Source organism: Neolamprologus brichardi, chromosome 11, assembly GCF_056152115.1.
Source record: "Neolamprologus brichardi isolate AB-2024 chromosome 11, ASM5615211v1, whole genome shotgun sequence".
Classification (NCBI taxonomy): Eukaryota; Metazoa; Chordata; class Actinopteri; order Cichliformes; family Cichlidae; genus Neolamprologus; species Neolamprologus brichardi.
The window spans coordinates 30,510,001-30,530,338 of record NC_142114.1 but is presented as its reverse complement, the minus strand read 5'-3'; the positions used below and the strand labels follow the sequence as shown (position 1 = coordinate 30,530,338).

Genomic DNA, 20,338 nt, shown 5'->3' with positions numbered 1-20,338 from the left:
GGAAACTGAGGGAAAACTGAGGAAAACTGAAGGGAAACTGAAGGGAAACTGAGGGAAAACTGAGGAAAACTGAAGGGAAACTGAGGGAAAACTGAGGGAAACTGAAGGAAAACTGAGGGAAACTGAGGGAAAACTGAGGGAAACTGAGGTAAAACTGAGGGGAAACTGAGGGAAAACTGAGGAAAACTGAAGGGAAACTGAGGGAAACTGAAGGGAAACTGAGGGAAAACTGAGGGAAACAGGGAAACTGAGGGAAACTGAGGGAAACTGAGGGAAACAGGGAAACTGAGAGAAAACTGAGGGAAACTGAGGGAAACTGAGGAAAACTGAGGGAAACAGGGAAACTGAGGGAAAACTGAGGGAAACTGAGGGAAACTGAGGAAAACTGAGGGAAACTGAGGGAAAACTGAAGGGAAACTGAGGGAAACTGAGGGAAACTGAGGGAAAACTGAGGGAAAACTGAAGGAAAACTGAAGGGAAACTGAGGGAAACTGAGGGAAAACTGAGGGGGAAAATGAAGGGAAAAATGAGGAAAACTGAGGGAAACTGAGGGAAAACTGGGGGAAAACTGAGGAAAACTGAAGGGAAACTGAGGGAAAACTGAGGGAAACTTAAGTAAAAATGAGGGAAACTGAGGGAAACTGAGGGAAAACTGGGGGAAAACTGAGGAAAACTGAAGGGAAACTGAGGGAAAACTGAGGGAAACTGAGGGAAAACTGAGGGGAAACTGAAGGGAAACTGAGGGAAACTGAGGGAAACTGAGGAAAAACTGAGGGGAAACTGAAGGGAAAATGAGGGAAAACTGAGGGAAACTGAAGGAAAACTGAGGGAAACTGAGGGAAAACTGAGGGAAACTGATGGAAACAGGGAAAACTGAGGGAAAACTGAGGAAAACTAAGAGAAACTGAGGGAAAACTGAGGGAAACGGAGGGAAACTGAGGGAAAACTGAGGGAAACTGAGGGAAAACTGAGGAAAACTGAAGGGAAACTGAAGGGAAACTGAGGGAAAACTGAGGAAAACTGAAGGGAAACTGAGGGAAAACTGAGGGAAACTGAAGGAAAACTGAGGGAAACTGAGGGAAAACTGAGGGAAACTGAGGGGAAACTGAGGGAAAACTGAGGGAAAAATGAGGGAAACTGAGGGAAACTGAGGGAAAACTGAGGGAAAACTGAGGGAAACTGAGGGAAAACTAAGGGAAACTAAAGGGAAACTGAAGGGAAACTGAGGGAAAACTGAGGAAAACTGAAGGGAAACTGAGGGAAAACTGAGGGAAACTGAAGGAAAACTGAGGGAAACTGAGGGAAAACTGAGGGAAACTGATGGAAACAGGGGAAACTGAGGGAAAACTGAGGAAAACTAAGAGAAACTGAGGGAAAACTGAGGGAAACGGAGGGAAACTGAGGGAAAACTGAGGGAAGCTGAGGGAAAACTGAGGAAAACTGAAGGGAAACTGAAGGGAAACTGAGGGAAAACTGAGGAAAACTGAAGGGAAACTGAGGGAAAACTGAGGGAAACTGAAGGAAAACTGAGGGAAACTGAGGGAAAACTGAGCGAAACTGATGGAAACAGGGGAAACTGAGGGAAAACTGAGGAAAACTAAGAGAAACTGAGGGAAAACTGAGGGAAACGGAGGGAAACTGAGGGAAAACTGAGGGAAACTGAGGGAAAACTGAGGAAAACTGAAGGGAAACTGAAGGGAAACTGAGGGAAAACTGAGGAAAACTGAAGGGAAACTGAGGGAAAACTGAGGGAAACTGAAGGAAAACTGAGGGAAACTGAGGGAAAACTGAGGGAAACTGATGGAAACAGGGGAAACTGAGGGAAAACTGAGGAAAACTGAGAGAAACTGAGGGAAAACTGAGGGAAACGGAGGGAAACTGAGGGAAAACTGAGGGAAACTGAGGGAAAACTGAGGAAAACTGAGGGAAACAGGGAAACTGAGGGAAACTGAGGGAAACTGAGGAAAACTGAGGGAAACTGAGGGAAAACTGAGGGAAACTGAAGGGAAACTGAGGAAAACTGAAGGGAAACTGAGGGAAACCTGAGGGAAAAAGGGAAACTGAGGTAAAACTGAGGGAAACTGAGGGAAACAGGGAAACTTAGAGAAAACTGAGGGAAACTGAGGGAAACTGAGGAAAACTGAGGGAAACAGGGAAACTGAGGGAAAACTGAGGGAAACTGAGGGAAACTGAGGAAAACTGAGGGAAACTGAGGGAAAACTGAAGGGAAACTGAGGGAAACAGAGGGAAACTGAGGGAAAACTAAGGGAAACTGAAGGGAAACTGAAGGGAAACTGAGGGAAAACTGAGGAAAACTGAAGGGAAACTGAGGGAAAACTGAGGGAAACTGAAGGAAAACTGAGGGAAACTGAAGGGAAACTGAGGGAAAACTGAGGGAAACTGAAGGAAAACTGAGGGAAACTGAGGGAAAACTGAGGGAAACTGATGGAAACAGGGAAAACTGAGGGAAACTGAGGGAAACAGAGGGAAACGGAGGGAAACTGAGGGAAAACTGAGGGAAACTGAGGGAAAACTGAGGAAAACTGAAGGGAAACTGAAGGGAAACTGAGGGAAAACTGAGGGAAACTGAGGGAAAACTGAGGGAAACTGAGGGAAAACTGAGGGGAAACTGAAGGGAATCTGAGGGAAACTGAGGGAAAACTGAGGAAAACTGAAGGGAAACTGATGGAAACTGAAGGGAAACTGAGGGAAAACTGAGGGAAACAGGGAAACTGAGGGAAACTGAGGGAAACTGAGGAAAACTGAGGGAAACTGAGGAAAACTGAGGGAAAACTGAAGGGAAACTGAGGGAAACTGAGGGAAACTGAGGGAAAACTGAGGGAAAACTGAAGGAAAACTGAAGGGAAACTGAGGGAAACTGAGGGAAAACTGAGGGGAAAATGAAGGGAAAAATGAGGAAAACTGAGGGAAACTGAGGGAAAACTGGGGGAAAACTGAGGAAAACTGAAGGGAAACTGAGGGAAAACTGAGGGAAACTGAGGGAAAACTGAGGGGAAACTGAAGGGAAACTGAGGGAAACTGAGGGAAACTGAGGAAAAACTGAGGGGAAACTGAAGGGAAAATGAGGGAAAACTGAGGGAAACTGAAGGAAAACTGAGGGAAACTGAGGGAAAACTGAGGGAAACTGATGGAAACAGGGAAAACTGAGGGAAAACTGAGGAAAACTAAGAGAAACTGAGGGAAAACTGAGGGAAACGGAGGGAAACTGAGGGAAAACTGAGGGAAACTGAGGGAAAACTGAGGAAAACTGAAGGGAAACTGAAGGGAAACTGAGGGAAAACTGAGGAAAACTGAAGGGAAACTGAGGGAAAACTGAGGGAAACTGAAGGAAAACTGAGGGAAACTGAGCGAAAACTGAGGGAAACTGAGGGGAAACTGAGGGAAAACTGAGGGAAAAATGAGGGAAACTGAGGGAAACTGAGGGAAAACTGAGGGAAAACTGAGGGAAACTGAGGGAAAACTAAGGGAAACTAAAGGGAAACTGAAGGGAAACTGAGGGGAAACTGAAGGGAAACTGAGGGAAAACTGAGGAAAACTGAAGGGAAACTGAGGGAAAACTGAGGGAAACTGAAGGAAAACTGAGGGAAACTGAGGGAAAACTGAGGGAAACTGAGGGGAAACTGAGGGAAAACTGAGGGAAAAATGAGGGAAACTGAGGGAAACTGAGGGAAAACTGAGGGAAAACTGAGGGAAACAGAGGGAAACTGAGGGAAAACTAAGGGAAACTGAAGGGAAACTGAGGGAAAACTGAGGAAAACTGAAGGGAAACTGAGGGAAAACTGAGGGAAACTGAAGGAAAACTGAGGGAAACTGAGGGAAAACTGAGGGAAACTGATGGAAACAGGGGAAACTGAGGGAAAACTGAGGAAAACTAAGAGAAACTGAGGGAAAACTGAGGGAAACGGAGGGAAACTGAGGGAAAACTGAGGGAAGCTGAGGGAAAACTGAGGAAAACTGAAGGGAAACTGAAGGAAACTGAGGGAAAACTGAGGAAAACTGAAGGGAAACTGAGGGAAAACTAAGGGAAACTGAAGGAAAACTGAGGGAAACTGAGGGAAAACTGAGCGAAACTGATGGAAACAGGGGAAACTGAGGGAAAACTGAGGAAAACTAAGAGAAACTGAGGGAAAACTGAGGGAAACGGAGGGAAACTGAGGGAAAACTGAGGGAAACTGAGGGAAAACTGAGGAAAACTGAAGGGAAACTGAAGGGAAACTGAGGGAAAACTGAGGAAAACTGAAGGGAAACTGAGGGAAAACTGAGGGAAACTGAAGGAAAACTGAGGGAAACTGAGGGAAAACTGAGGGAAACTGATGGAAACAGGGGAAACTGAGGGAAAACTGAGGAAAACTGAGAGAAACTGAGGGAAAACTGAGGGAAACGGAGGGAAACTGAGGGAAAACTGAGGAAAACTGAGGGAAACAGGGAAACTGAGGGAAACTGAGGGAAACTGAGGAAAACTGAGGGAAACTGAGGGAAAACTGAGGGAAACTGAAGGGAAACTGAGGAAAACTGAAGGGAAACTGAGGGAAACCTGAGGGAAAAAGGGAAACTGAGGTAAAACTGAGGGAAACTGAGGGAAACAGGGAAACTTAGAGAAAACTGAGGGAAACTGAGGGAAACTGAGGAAAACTGAGGGAAACAGGGAAACTGAGGGAAAACTGAGGGAAACTGAGGGAAACTGAGGAAAACTGAGGGAAACTGAGGGAAAACTGAAGGGAAACTGAGGGAAACAGAGGGAAACTGAGGGAAAACTAAGGGAAACTGAAGGGAAACTGAAGGGAAACTGAGGGAAAACTGAGGAAAACTGAAGGGAAACTGAGGGAAAACTGAGGGAAACTGAAGGAAAACTGAGGGAAACTGAAGGGAAACTGAGGGAAAACTGAGGGAAACTGAAGGAAAACTGAGGGAAACTGAGGGAAAACTGAGGGAAACTGATGGAAACAGGGAAAACTGAGGGAAACTGAGGGAAACAGAGGGAAACGGAGGGAAACTGAGGGAAAACTGAGGGAAACTGAGGGAAAACTGAGGAAAACTGAAGGGAAACTGAAGGGAAACTGAGGGAAAACTGAGGGAAACTGAGGGAAAACTGAGGGAAACTGAGGGAAAACTGAGGGGAAACTGAAGGGAATCTGAGGGAAACTGAGGGAAAACTGAGGAAAACTGAAGGGAAACTGATGGAAACTGAAGGGAAACTGAGGGAAAACTGAGGGAAACAGGGAAACTGAGGGAAACTGAGGGAAACTGAGGAAAACTGAGGGAAACTGAGGGAAAACTGAGGAAAACCGAAGGGAAACTGGGGAAAACTGAAGGGAAACTGAGGGAAACCTGAGGGAAACAGGGAAACTGAGGTAAAACTGAGGGAAACTGAGGGAAACAGGGAAACTGAGAGAAAACTGAGGGAAACTGAGGGAAACTGAGGAAAACTGAGGGAAACAGGGAAACTGAGGGAAAACTGAGGGAAACTGAGGGAAACTGAGGAAAACTGAGGAAAACTGAGGGAAACTGAGGGAAAACTGAAGGGAAACTGAGGGAAAACTGAGGGAAACAGGGAAACTGAGGGAAAGTGAGGAAAACTGAAGGGAAACTGAGGGAAAACTGAGGGAAACAGGGAAACTGAGGGAAAACTGAGGCAAAACTGAGGGAAACTGAGGAAAACTGAGGGAAAACTGAGGGGAAAATGAAGGGAAACTGAGGGAAACTGAGGGAAAACTGAGGAAAACTGAGGGAAACTGAGGGAAACTGAGGGAAACTCCTCAACATCCTGCTTGTTGCGCATGAGCTCTGTCTTTGTTTCACGGACGGACACTTATGACCTCATTTAGCTGTAATTAACGACCCGTTTGCATCTGCAGCGAGTTTGAATATGTCATCTTCTAAACAAATGGCCTCTAATGAACGATTCCTCTTCATCTGGTTTTACATACTTCATGTTGATGTGGGAGGAGGCAGAAACATCAGATTTATATCAGATGGAGAATTTTGAGCGTTCAGTCCATCAGCCTGCAGCTCCTCGTCTCAGGTACGTCATTGCTCTCATGAATAAACCTCAACAGAAGCTCATGGACAGAGATGAAACCTTTACATGTTCATTATTGTTTTATCATGTAGCTGATCTGGCAGAGCGTCATTGACTTTTCTGTTGTGTATTATTAGGATTATTTTTGTTTGGTTATTTCTGAGTTCACTCTTAACGTCTCTCAGCTTGCTTATGACCAGTTCTTTGTTATTAGGCTCCGCTTGTGTCTTTGTCCTCTGTGTCCCTCTCTGTGTGTCTCTGTTTATGTCCTTGTGTCTTCTTCCCCACTTTGTCACGTCCCCTGTGTTTAAGTCTCCCTTTGTGTGTCTCAGTGCTGTCTTTGTCTCCCGTCGTGTCGTTGTGTCTCCCTGCTGTCATGTTCTCATGTTCCCCGTGTGTTTCCTTTCCTTTGGTTTAGCTGTCATTCAGTCTTTGCCCGTTAATCTTCCCATATCTGTCAGTGTTCCAAGTTCCTCGTGTCCAGGTTTTCATGTCCGTTTGCTTTACGTTAGCTCTGCCAGCTTAGATTATTGTTTAGTGTCATGTTGTTTCACCTTTGCCCCTTTGTTTTGTTTCATCAGCCTTATTAAACGGCTCGCTTTTCGTTAGTATCCAGTTCTGTCTTCACGTTTAATTTGTCTGCATTTGGGTCCACTCCTCACTGTGCCCGTGCAGACCAGGGCCGTGCAGAGAGGTTTAAAGGGGCGGGTGCTCAAAGTTAAAAAGGGGCACATTGAACCAGGCTGAATAACAACAACACACATTCATCAAGAATCTAATATGGGCAACAAGGCAAAGCAAACGTTGCCGATGTTTTACCTGATGGGTACAATGTTGCTGTTGAGGGGTTGCTGTGGATAGTGCTGGAGGGCAGGGCTGTGTTGATCTGAGACTGTAGACATTAAAAAGTCCATAGGAGAGATGGTAGCTGATTAAACAAGTGTCATGAGATAATAACAAAATGCAAAGATTGGTGACAGCGCTTGGAACCATAAGCCAACAAAAAACTGTGAGAAATAATTTAGGCTCTGCCTGTGAACCAAATTTCCCAGAGGAACCCACCCAAGGGATTAATAAAGTTTTATCTATCTGAATCACTCTTTGCTTCTCTTCTTCCTTCCATCCCATCATTTCATACATATCTCTCCACTTGCTGTCTATGTGAGAACAAGGCACAACTTGCTATTGCAACAAACTATAATTTAATTATCCACACCTAACAACTGTTGCACTTAATGATGACAGAAAAATGTTATAGCCCTGCCTTTAGTAGCCTCACACAGCTCCTACTGTTTCCTCCTCATGTCCTTACCAGGCATGTCTGGACATTGTTATATCAGGAGTAATATTTTTTTTAAATCCATCTAAATAAAACACACACATGCACGCACACACAGTGACATTTTAGACCTTCTTCAGAATACTGTATATACTATCATGCCATCACGGTGCTGATCCAGAATCCTTAGACACTAGAGCTACAATAATAAAGCAATGAGGAGGGGGAAGTAATAAATATGAAATAATGTATTTATGATGATTCCATTTGTTTCACTATCCACTCTGTGCAGGGGCAAAGCTTATTACATTTTTAAACTGTAGAGATACAATAATTTTACTGCTGTAAAATCCAAATTTTGTCTTATTTAAAATATAAATCTAATATAATCTGCTTCTTAATGTATGTTCTTTAAAATACAGCGTGTGTTTTTTAATATATTATAATTATAATAATGCATAATTATGTGGACATGCATATTAGACCGTTTTTTAGTGAAATATAATCCCTCCAGAAAGGCAGGAAAAGCCCGGAAACTTACTTTAAAACTAAATATGTTCTAAAAACTTTAAAACTAAATATGTTCACTAAAACGGTGACAGAGCTACAGACCCATGACAGCCTTACACAGGCAGCCAGCAGCTATGACCAGCACTACATGTGCAGTTAATAAAAGGACAGGTAATGTTTGTCGCGCTGTTGCACACACAGCACGCTCGTTTGTTTCAACATACCAACGTGTACATAATAAGCTAATACTCCTGTGTGCTATACACTACAGTGTACGCTGTACACCTACTTACTGTCGCATCAGTCTGTCTCTGAGTTAATTTGTGTTTCTCCTACAGCTCCGGACCGCAAAAAATGCACGTGCTCTTTGTGAGCTCGTTCCCGGCTCGTAACCAGCGCGTTCTGCCGTCAAGGGCGATCATTGGTTAAATGTGATCATGTGACTGATGCAAGCCAGATCCTTTTATTTAGCAAAACTGTGATTAATAGTTAAATATTATTGTTGAGGGGCACAGACAGGACTCCGCACGCACACACACATTAAAAAAAATAAAAAAGTTGCCTCAACAAAAGGGCACTTTGGGCACCCATCAGGAAAGGGGCGGGTGCTCAAGCCCCTCTAGCCCCCCCCTCTGCACGTGCCTGGTGCAGACCTTGACAACATGTCCCTGATAAGAATATTGCCCACTTACATCACGTTTCTGTTCCTCTCTGAGCTCTGTGGACTTTTGAAAACTTTGTGCTAATGATGAAAAGAAAGATTTTTGTGTCCATCCTTCTTTTTGTGATACTGACGTCTGTGCAGTTTACTCTGAACCTGCAGTTACATTACTTTGCATCTCAGGTGAGGCTGCTGACTGCGCTGACTGTAGTAACTTGTCTAAAAATGTACCTTCTAAATGGGCTAAGTAAACATTGTAATAAAAAGTAATATATTTTAAGTAAAGCTCTGTGTAATTATATTTTGCAGTCTGCTCTGATGCTGCTGCTTTTGTGATCTGCTGCAAATGATATTAATGACGACATCTTCACGGTCTTTCAGCTCTCAGTCATGATCGGACATGGAGTGATCCTCCTGCTGCTCTCAGGTCTGTGAAATATTTCCATCAAAGAACTGTTGAAGACACGATATTGTACCATGACTGTCGAATCTGCCTCCTGTTTACAAAGTAAAGCTGCAAACTGCTCTTTCAAAGGCTTTAAAAGCACACGCTGCTAGGACGTGATAATAAATAAAGTGGACCAAACCCATAGCTTGTTCTGCCTAGTTCAAATTCACAGGAACATAATTATATGAAATTCATCTTGACGCGTCTTCAGTGGGAAAAACGTTTCGTCACTCATCCAACTGACTTCTTCAGTCAAGGAGGCCATTTATGTAAAAACCATCTCTGAGTCGAGGAGGGGGCCTAAGGGTACATCTGTCATGCTGTGATTGCAGCCATTCTCCAACTCTCTGTGAATGGTACTCGTGGTTATTGATCAAAGAATTAATCATTGATCAATGGTGTTACGTGCGTGTGTTGGTGGGTTATCTGTTTCTTAATGTGTGTATGCAAATTCACCTGTGCAGGGGCTCGGCTGTGATTGGTGGACCTAAGGAACAGCCTGATGTAACTGGTTCCTGCTGTGGACGTGAACTATAAAAGGGCAACCGAAGAGCTGCGGTGCAGGGGTGTGTGGCAGACTTCCCGTGCACTTGCCTCAGGTCCAGACGGCGCCGTAGCAATAGCTATTTATTTAAAAGGTCGGGCATGTGTGTGAAGTGTGGAGCAAGTAGGGGTGAGCTGCCGATTATTTTGGGAAGCCTTCTTTTCTCCTGTGTTTTTAGACCAGGGAGGTCAGACTGTGTTATTTCTTTCTTTTCTTTTACTTGAACAGGTCAGAGGGGAACCGAAGCCTAGGTTGAGTTTTGTTTGTTGTGTTGGTCTTAGCTCACCCCGAAATTATACACTCCCACTACCTCGAGTGCCATTGTTGTGAATAAACCATTGTTAAAAGTCCGATGCTGTGGCTGTATCAATTCAATTCAATTCAATTTTATTTATATAGCGCCAAATCACAACAAAAGTCGCCTCAAGGCGCTTCATAGATACAGAGAAAAACCCAACAATCATATGACCCCCTATGAGCAAGCACTTTGGCGACAGTGGGAAGGAAAAACTCCCTTTTAACAGGAAGAAACCTCCAGCAGAACCAGGCTCAGGGAGGGGCGGGGCCATCTGCTGCGACCGGTTGGTGTGAGAGAAGGAAGACAGGATAAAGACATGCTGTGGAAGAGAGACAGAGGTTAATAACAGATATGATTCAATGCAGAGAGGTCTGTTAACACATAGTGAGCGAGAAAGGTGACTGGAAAGGAAAAACTCAATGCATCATGGGAATCCCCCGGCAGCCTACATCTATTGCAGCATAACTAAGGGAGGATTCAGGGTCACCTGGTCCAGCCCTAACTATATGCTTTAGCAAAAAGGAAAGTTTTAAGCCTAATCTTGAAAGTAGAGATAGTGTCTGTCTCCCGAATCCAAACTGGAAGCTGGTTCCACAGAAGAGGGGCCTGAAAACTGAAGGCTCTGCTTGGGCGTGGGAAGTCACGGGACACCCCACTCTTGTTACGGTCATTTCGAGCCGGGTCATAACAAATGGTCATGACTATTTGGATATTAATGATCAGGGAGCTGACGTCCCAGCCCATTGTTCCCTCGGCTGGTTTCAGTCATTATGTAAATGTACTGGTTATAAGGTTGGAGACCTGCAGTCAGCTGATGATGATGAAACATTTCTCCCGCTGAAAACATCCAGATGAACAGAATCAACTTTTTGGGATTTCCCAACCTGGATTGAGCATCAAGACATGATTATGATAAATACATTAAAAACATTAATGGATCAGGTTATAATTATCACTGTTTTTTAGATCAAACATTTTTCTATCAGTTTTGTATCATTGAGGCTTGAAGCCATTTGTTCACGCTGAGCTCTCTGAAGCTCCCACCACAGCGTTTCAGAGTGAACAGCACGCTGATTCTCCTTTTTCAGCCCCTCTGTTAGAGATGCTGCTGTGATGGGACCATAGTCCTCTTGCATGACTCAAGTTTCACTCTAGAATACTTTGTTATACGGAGAAGTTCAATGTCAAATCAGCGATTCTGTCCTCAAATCATTAGGCCTCAATCACCGTGCTGACAGGTACTCGAGGTGGTCCATATGATTAAATGATGCACAGATGATATGTCATGTAGAAGGCACCGAATCACAACAGCAGTCAAGTCGAGACTGAGAGTCCTGTTTGTAACTTTGCATTTCATGTGACTTTATACTGACAAACAAACAAACAACATTTTAAAAGGTTCGAGCACCTTTTTGATTTTTTAATCTACAGAGAATCTTTTGACTGTTTCCCGTGTCGTCACTCAGGTTGTGTGGTGGTCTGTGATCTTCAGCCTGTGCAGCTCCACTACGTCAGTCAATCAATGAACTGGGATGAAGCTGTCCAATACTGCAGACAGACGTACACCGACCTCGTTAACATCCAGGGACCGGCCAATAACTCGGAAGCCCAGCAGGCAGCATCAGGAGGACACATTTGGATCGGACTCAGGAACATGTGGAAATGGTCTCAAACAGGCCTGGTTCAGTCATCCTGGTTCCAGAAATGGGCCCCGAAAGAGCCAGGGACGGGACAGTGTGTCATCATATCTCAGTCTGGGACCTGGTCTACCAGCGATTGTACAGTTCAGAATCATTTCATCTCTTACACTGGTGAGTTTTTTTTAAATTCACCAACATCAGCGTCAAACAAAGTCTATACTCATGCAAGATGCTGCAAACAAGTGACAGTACTGCAAACAGAAAAGAACATAAGCATCAGGACTGTCTCTAAAAACAGTCACTGGTGTGAATCTGTCTATTTTTTCCTTGTTCAGGTGCAACACATCATCAAATCCTGGTTCAGAAACCAATGAATTGGTCTGCTGCTCAGTCTTACTGCAGGGAGAACTACACAGACCTGATAAGCATCAACACAGAGCAGGACAACAACAAGATCGCTCTTCTGATGCTGTCAAACACTATAAACACCCAAACTGCTTGGATTGGTTTGTACAAAACATCGTGGGAGTGGTCAGATGGAAGCGATGCCACGTACACAAACTGGAAATCCGAGGAGCCTAAAGATGATAAGGACTGTGCCGTAATGGAAAAGTCAACAGCTTTCTGGCTCAGTAAAGGCTGTAACGAGAAACATGAGTTCCTCTGTTACCAAGGTGGGTCCTTCATCACTGCTTCTCAGAGTATGATCTTCCTGGTCTGATGACTTCTTATTTCACTGCAGATGTCAAGCCTGCAGAGAAGAACGTGACGCACAACGTGACGCACAACGTGACGCACAACGTGACGCACAACGTGACGCACAACGTGACGCACAACGTGACGCACAACGTGAAGTACAACGTGAAGGTTCAGCTGAGGGCGGGATCTGCAGACCTGAACGACCCGACAGTGCAAGAATCCATCCTGCAGCAGGTCGGAGGTCACGCGATGCCCTGACTCAGTGAGCGCACAGTTATAATAACTGTAATAATAAATGCAGCTACAGGAAGTCGCATTCCTGCAGCTACAGAATCCAATTAAAAAATAAAACATCAAATGAATGGAGCTCCAGAGAGCACACGAAGACCAGTCCATGGATTCAAAGATCTTATGCTGTGAAGTGAAACTGCAAGCGCTGCACCACCATGCTGCCTGCTTTAGTTACCGGGTAAATCTAAACGTATCTCACAATACAGCCAATAAGAAGCTGCTGAGACCTGGAAATAGGGAATTTTCTTTTAGCTGCCACTAAAAAAAATCCATAACTCGAACTTTTGAGAACAGTAACTTGAAATTTTGACTTCCTTTTCTCAAAATTTTGAGTTAGCGCTGCCAATCAGTAATCTACGCACTCAAAACTGGATCGCAACAAATTAGCGCATTGGAGAGTTTGCTGATAGTAACACCATGTGATTCAGCTAATAACACGGGGATTTCATCACTTGTGAAGCCACGATGAAAATAATCAGCAATATTTGCATTGCACTGGCTGCAGCTGAGGGCTTCAGCTTCTGGCTGACAAGGAAATGACATCATTCACGTAGATTACTTATCGGCAGCACTAACTCGAAATTTCGATTTCTTAACTCAAAGTTTTGAAGTAAGTCAAAATTTAAAGTTAATCACTCGAAATTTCGAGTTATTGATACTTTTTTTTTGTAGTGGCGGAAACGGGCTTCCGTAGTTTTGATATCTCTGAGTCTAAACGTATTATTTCGCATGATAGGGTGGGGCCAGGTTTCACAATGAACTCACCCGAAACCCTGGCTGATTGGGACCATATGTTTGACAGTTCATCTTCCAGCAATGATTCTAACTGTATCCAGGTCATTTCATCATATATAGTCAAAGGAGCTTGCAAAGAAAAGCGTCTGGACTTCTTTAAGTTACTTGAAGACGTTTCACCTCTCATCCGAGAAGCTTCTTCAGTTCTAAGGTCAAATGGTGGAGAGTCCCAGATATAAACCTAGTGGGAGTTTCCCCCCGATTGGGACCCACACCCAGTTTCACACCTTGGCTCAGGCAATTAGAGGGTCATCAGGGGGTCCTTTTGTCCCTCTGTGGACGGAAACTCCCACTAGGTTTATATCTGGGACTCTCCACCATTTGACCTTAGAACTGAAGAAGCTTCTTGGATGAAGGTGAAACGCCTTCAAGTAACTTCAAGAAGTCCAGACGCTTTTCTTTGCAAGCTCCTTAGACTACGATGACCTGGATGACTGAGAACCTTCACAGACTTATTGTTTTTTCCATTTATTCTCCGTGTGCTCGCTATGAATATTTTCACTGGTCCCTGATAAAGTCCTTGACCCTTCTTTTCTTTGCAGTTACAGATCAATCTCAACATCACACAGGTTCATATTGCCCTCATTTTAGAATTTGATACTGCTGACCATCGTGTTATCCTTGAAAGGCTGAGATATCAGTCGGGTGGATCAGGGTCTGTTTTGGAGCGCTTCTCTCCTGAATGATGTTTGGCTCTGTGTGCAGGTCCTTCTCCTTCATGCGATGTACCGCCAGGTTTTGTTTTGGGGCCTTTATTGCTGCCGGTTGTGATATTTATCATGGGAGGTGCTATATAAACAAAATCTTACTTTTTAACTTTATTTTTGTAAATTATGAAGGAGCATGTGGTGGACATCAAAGAACTGCAGCCAGACCTGTCATCGTGAATCAGTCGCACTTTATAGCGATACAAACTTCTTTCACCTCGACCAGTCAGTAAGGAGCTTCTGTTGATATATGAAAACTGTGTTTCAGCTGAAGGTGAAGCTGGGGGAGGAAGGCATCACGGAGGAGGTGAAGCTGACGTGAAAGACGCAGCCTGATGGGAAGATTTTCCACAGAGTGGGTCCAACAGAGCCTCCTGGATACTCTGTGGAGGAAGACTGTGACACGGTGTAAACGATTCCTAATTTCTATTGGCTGATGTTCTTCTAGCTGTCTTCACTATCATTACATGATCTGTGGATTAAACTTTCTTTAATTCCACAACAGGAACAGGTAATTATTTTATGGCTACAATATATTCTGCATCATTAATGATATAATCTATAGTATTGATCCTGCATTAAGATGTTTATTAAAACCTGCTGGCTTTACATTAACCTTCTATTACAGCTACAGCTAAGACCATTTTATACACATGGCATTTTGTGCTCATTAAAGAGTTAAAGCTCAGTCATTAAAGGTCTCAAGCTTTGTTTGGCGCGAATGTCCAGGCAATCTACTGTAGGTGACTTAGAGCAACAGAAGGTTAAAACTGCAAACACGCTTACAAAACACATATAGTTCATATAATCTAGAAACAGGCTTGAGTGGAGGCCTGAATGTATTCAGCTTCTTGTTGTAACCTGTAGCATTTGAGTTTGCTTAGTAACAGATGACAGAAGATGGGTCAACAGGAGCACGAGTCCACCTCCAGGGCCTGAAATCATCGCCATATTTGGGAAAAGATGTTAGAAAAAGGAACTTCTGTGTCTGACCTTAGCTCTCAAAATTGCTCATTGTCTGTTCAAAATGCAAATGATGTTCTTAGAAATACAAAATATGTTATTAGAACGCGTGACGGGTTTAACGCTGACGTTATATAAACTATTCTCTGTGTGTTTACGGCAGAAGAAGTCTGCAGATGTGGTGCTGTGTACTTCTTCCCACACGTGTGTTCTTAATAAACTCTTCATCTGATTGCACTCTGCTGGGCCTCCACTGGTTTGTTTTTGTGCCACTTGTCGAATTCGGGACACTGTACTCGTACAATGTCACACCTGCTCGAAAGCATGAAAATGTTCTGAACGTTTTGCTGGAAATAAACTGTCAAACACATGTGCATTACCATGTCTGTTCTTACCTTATCAGACAGCTTTAGTTCCCCGAGCTGAGCACATGTTGTAAGTAGAAAGAGAGCATATTTCTCCTATACCGGCTTCCCTTCACGTTTTGACAGGTCTGACTGTGGGAGAATTACAGCAGATCCACAGTTTCTGAAATACCTGCCAACAAAAACTGTTTTGCTGGGTTTGAACTTGCCTTGAGTCTGTTGTATTGTGTGAGTCACAGCTTATATACATGAGTAACAAACTGGCAGGTGATTGTGATGTGCTGTGACTTGAAGATCAGCAAAATAAGAATAAAATAAAGCTTTAAATGACAAAGTATAACATTTGGATTCAAATTAGCAGAGTAAAAGTCAAAAGTAGCACAAATACTTCAACAAAGTACGAGTAGGCTGTGTAAAACTGCTCTTCACTAAAGTAAGTAAAGTAAATTCATGTCTGTAACATCGGTCTCAACATTTTAAAAAGAGTTAGAACTCGTAACTATTTCATAAATTTCAATGAAACCAAGCAGGATGAGAAGTTACAGTCTCACATCTGTAGGGGACTGAACAGGGCTGGACTGGGACAAAAAATCGGCCCGGGCATTTTGACTAGAGACCTGCCCACCAAAAATGTGACGTCATTCAGGGGTAAAACCGCAAAGGATTCTGGGAACTTGTGGCAAGCGGTACTAGCGCATGCAGGCTTTCAATTGAACTCAGTTACACAGCGATCAAAAGAAACACAAAAAATGGCAAGAAACTGTTGTATTATTAACTGCAATAGCTGGTGTTGTGCCAAAAACTGATTGTCTGCCAAAAACTGATTGCTCGTATTTAAATTGCTATAAGTAACTTGTTGGGCTATAATATGTGAAACATATGTCAAATGCTTCCCTCATAGATGACATAAAGTCATACTGAGCTACAAACAACATTAGTGTAACAAGGTAGAAGCCGCAATCAGTCTTTGGCAGTGACTTTTATATAACCTTTATTTATGCCGTTAAAAAAAAGTCTAATTAACATTAAAAATGTCTATCGTAAGTAGTTGGACAGCAGAAATGGCTCAAATATTACAATAGTTCTGTAAAAATATTTAAAGTGGGGATAAAGGACCGGATTAGTTATAATGTAAGTACAATAACACAGAGTTGTAAAGATACTTGAAGAAACAGATAGTTTTTTAATTCCATATATAGCCCCTTTGTAAACGCTGTTCACCGAAGTCTATTTACCAACATAGATATTACACATAAAAAATACACGCAAACATTGGAAATCACTTTTTGGCACAACACCTGTTGCATGACAGCCACGGAAAGCCGACGGGTAAAGAGATCGGTTGTTATCGGATTATGTCGTGGAAATTGTTTAAGCCATGTTTCCGAAGTAACAAAGAGCCGATGGATGGTCTATAAGATTGCTAAACAAGGGGGAGGGTGCATCCGACCTCCTCGGCTGTAATTGGTCCAGCCCAGAGTCGATCATGACCAATTGGCCAATCCAACACCTTTCATTATTTATACCCTTCCAATAATAATAATAATAAAAAAAATCGATCGGCCCATAAAAACAAAAAATCCAGCTATGGGACTGAATGTGTGACAGATGTGAAGAGAGGGATCAGTCAGGTCAGAGAAAATCTGATTGTGTTTAACTGTAACAAAGTATCTGTGTCACCTCATTGTTCATCTGTTAGAAGCCGCTCACTCTTATCCTGATCGAGTTTAAAGGAGCTGCCATGTTTGGTCTTTTTTACATGACACCATGAGAGGCAGAAAGACTCAGCAATCCAGTCACAGCAGCCCAAACCCTGGAATGTGCATGTGTTCAGAAAATAAATGGTTTTATGTTTTTATGAGTGATGTCATCCCTTTAAACAGCTTGGACTGCAGCCTCAGACTCGGAGAATCATTCGTTTTATCGATCACTGTAATTAATAAAACCCCACAGCTATCAACCGTCGTGATACTTTATCTTTGTTGAGACAACGCCGGTCTCTGCGATTCTTTTGGTCCTGGTAGAGATCACTCTGAGATGTTTCCATGTTTTACACAATCCTTTTATTACCCATTATTCTTACAGATACATCTGGAGATCATTACACTGCATTCCTATGCAGTCCTATGCTAAAGGCTGATCTAAAGAACTCCACACAACAGTTACAGTTATAACCTCTGGTCTCCGACCCCCTACAGTAAACACCCCCACAATGGAAATACACTAGTACAGTGGCCAAGGGCGCTGACACCCTGACCCCCACCTCCTTTTAAGGTAGTGTCCATTTGCCCTTTGTCTGCCCCTCACCCTCAGTAACTCTTGTTTCATGCCCTGGGGGTGGGGGTTGATTTTCCTTCTGCCCTGCACCTCAGTTCTTTGTTCCCATCCAAGGCCTATTTTCTATTTTGTATACTTACACCCATTACCACAATATTATAATGTTGCAAGGAATCACAACTATATTCTCTTTAACGTTGATGTACATTAAGGAATCTATTCTCAACAATCTTAAACATGTATTTTTCTCCTGCAGTCAGCTACAACCAACGTAGCCCGTCTGTGTCGAAGATACTTGTAGTGCCTGGCGCGCACAGTCAGGTTAGTCGGGTCTGTAATGATAAGCAGCTGTTGCTATAAGTTGCTATAAGTTTCACTGACACGTAGGGTCTCTACGCGTCAGTGAGTCTGCTGCACTCTCTCCAGGTCTGAGCTCAGCTCCTCATCATGTCGGGCTCCAGAAGAACTGTGGACGATATCAGGCTCTTGTTTCAGTCCCGCAAAGGCTTCGATTCGCAGCAGATTACGGATTTTTACAACAGCTGGGCTGAGACGTACGAACAGGTGAGGAGAAAGAAAGGCCTCCTGGGCTGACTCTGTGAACCGATAAATAAATATCAAACGCGCTTTAACTGGTCTTTGGACTCAGTCTGGCAGTGAAGACCAGTTCTTACCGTTTCTTCTCAAATAATCAGAATGTTTCCGCCCTGACCTCAAGCAAAAAAACAAAAAAACCCGAAAACTTTCAGATTGGACCTGAGATTTTCTCCTGCTAACCCTAAACTCACAGGTGTGGAGCTGACGGAGTGAGCTGCTCTTCTTTTTCTTCGATAAACCAGATGAAATATTCACAGTTTAGTCGTTTGACATCGAGTTGTAAGAGCAGATTATTTAATCTAAGAAAGTTTTAAATACAAAATGAGCGCTCAGAGCTGGCATCGTCATCTATCGAGCCCGGATTAGGTCGCAGTGCGCTCTGTTCTCTGCTGCCAGAGTTCACCAAAGAGACACAGCTGTGGAGCAAATCAGCGTAATGATTCATTTATAAAAATACCAGTTTATATAAAAAGATGCAGTCGGGTCGTTTCATGAGGCAGAAACTCCTGAACTAAATAATAAAGTGTAAGCGCATCTTATTTCTCTCTGAAAACATCAGAGGGGACATGGTGCGTTACAAAGCCCCGACGACGGAGGATCGATCCAGAGGAGAGTTTCATTCAGTAGCGGTTTTAGATACGGGCGACACGGGCGGCTGCCCGGGGCGGCATCGTGGTGGGGTATCGGCAAAAAAAATATAAAATGCTCGTACTCATGCTGCCCCGACGTCAACCAGCGCATATTGGGAATGTCACAGGCACCGATCGGCTTTCTATCGCCCATTTGCTGGGAGTAAGGGCGCCCTTCGTTTGCGAGGTACGCCTGCTACTTGGGGCGCAGAGAGGAGAGGGCAGGGCGGCGGGGGATTTTCTGACCGACTGGAGCAGCTTACAGATACATCTGGAGATCATTACACTGCATTCCTATGCAGTCCTATGCTAAAGGCTGATCTAAAGAACTCCACACAACAGTTACAGTTATAACCTCTGGTCTCCGACCCCCTACAGTAAACACCCCCACAATGGAAATACACTAGTACAGTGGCCAAGGGTGCTGACACCCTGACCCCCACCTCCTTTTAAGGTAGTGTCCGTTTGCCCTTTGTCTGCCCCTCACCCTCAGTAACTCTTGTTTCATGCCCTGGGGGTGGGGGTTGATCCTTCTGCCCTGCACCTCAGTTCTTTGTTCCCATCCAAGGCCTATTTTCTATTTTGTATACTTACACCCATTACCACAATATTATAATGTTGCAAGCAATCACAACTATATTCTCTTTAACGTTGATGTACATTAAGGAATCTATTCTCAACAATCTTAAACATGTATTTTTCTCCTGCAGTCAGCTACAACCAACGTAGCCCGTCTGTGTCAAAGATACTTGTAGTGCCTGGCGCGCACAGTCAGGTTAGTCGGGTCTGTAATGATAAGCAGCTGTTGCTATAAGTTGCTATAAGTTTCACTGACACGTAGGGTCTCTACGCGTCAGTGAGTCTGCTGCACTCTCTCCAGGTCTGAGCTCAGCTCCTCATCATGTCGGACTCCAGAAGAACTGTGGACGATATCAGGCTCTTGTTTCAGTCCCGCAAAGGCTTCGATTCGCAGCAGATTACGGATTTTTACAACAGCTGGGCTGAGACGTACGAACAGGTGAGGAGAAAGAAAGGCCTCCTGGGCTGACTCTGTGAACCGATAAATAAATATCAAACGCGCTTTAACTGGTCTTTGGACTCAGTCTGGCAGTGAAGACCAGTTCTTACCGTTTCTTCTCAAATAATCAGAATGTTTCCGCCCTGACCTCAAGCAAAAAAACAAAAAACCCCGAAAACTTTCAGATTGGACCTGAGATTTTCTCCTGCTAACCCTAAACTCACAGGTGTGGAGCTGACGGAGTGAGCTGCTCTTCTTTTTCTTCGATAAACCAGATGAAATATTCACAGTTTAGTCGTTTGACATCGAGTTGAAAGAGCAGATTATTTAATCTAAGAAAGTTTTAAATACAAAATGAGCGCTCAGAGCTGGCATCGTCATCTATCGAGCCCGGATTAGGTCGCAGTGCGCTCTGTTCTCTGCTGCCAGAGTTCACCAAAGAGACGCAGCTGTGGAGCAAATCAGTGTAATGATTCATTTATAAAAATACCAGTTTATATAAAAAGATGCAGTCGGGTCGTTTCATGAGGCAGAAACTCCTGAACGAAATAATAAAGTGTAAGCGCATCTTATTTCT

The 20,338-nt window shown here is 43.7% G+C and overlaps 1 protein-coding gene across 2 annotated transcripts in view; it reads left to right on the top strand.

The window, feature by feature from the left end:
• The first annotated feature begins 17,767 nt into the window (after positions 1-17,767).
• Positions 17,768-20,338, top strand: part of LOC148100731 (methyltransferase-like protein 27) — a 26,481-nt gene continuing 23,910 nt past the window's right edge. The window contains exons 1-4 of one of the 2 annotated variants that reach the window (XM_087848557.1): positions 17,771-17,838; positions 17,944-18,081; positions 19,454-19,518; positions 19,624-19,761. In XM_087848557.1, coding sequence (XP_087704683.1) covers positions 19,645-19,761 — 117 coding nt within the window. In that variant the 5' untranslated portion in view covers positions 17,771-17,838; positions 17,944-18,081; positions 19,454-19,518; positions 19,624-19,644. Of the gene's footprint in view, positions 18,082-19,453; positions 19,519-19,623; positions 19,762-20,338 lie in introns of both variants that reach the window. The other variant, XM_087848556.1, reaches the window with a different exon arrangement.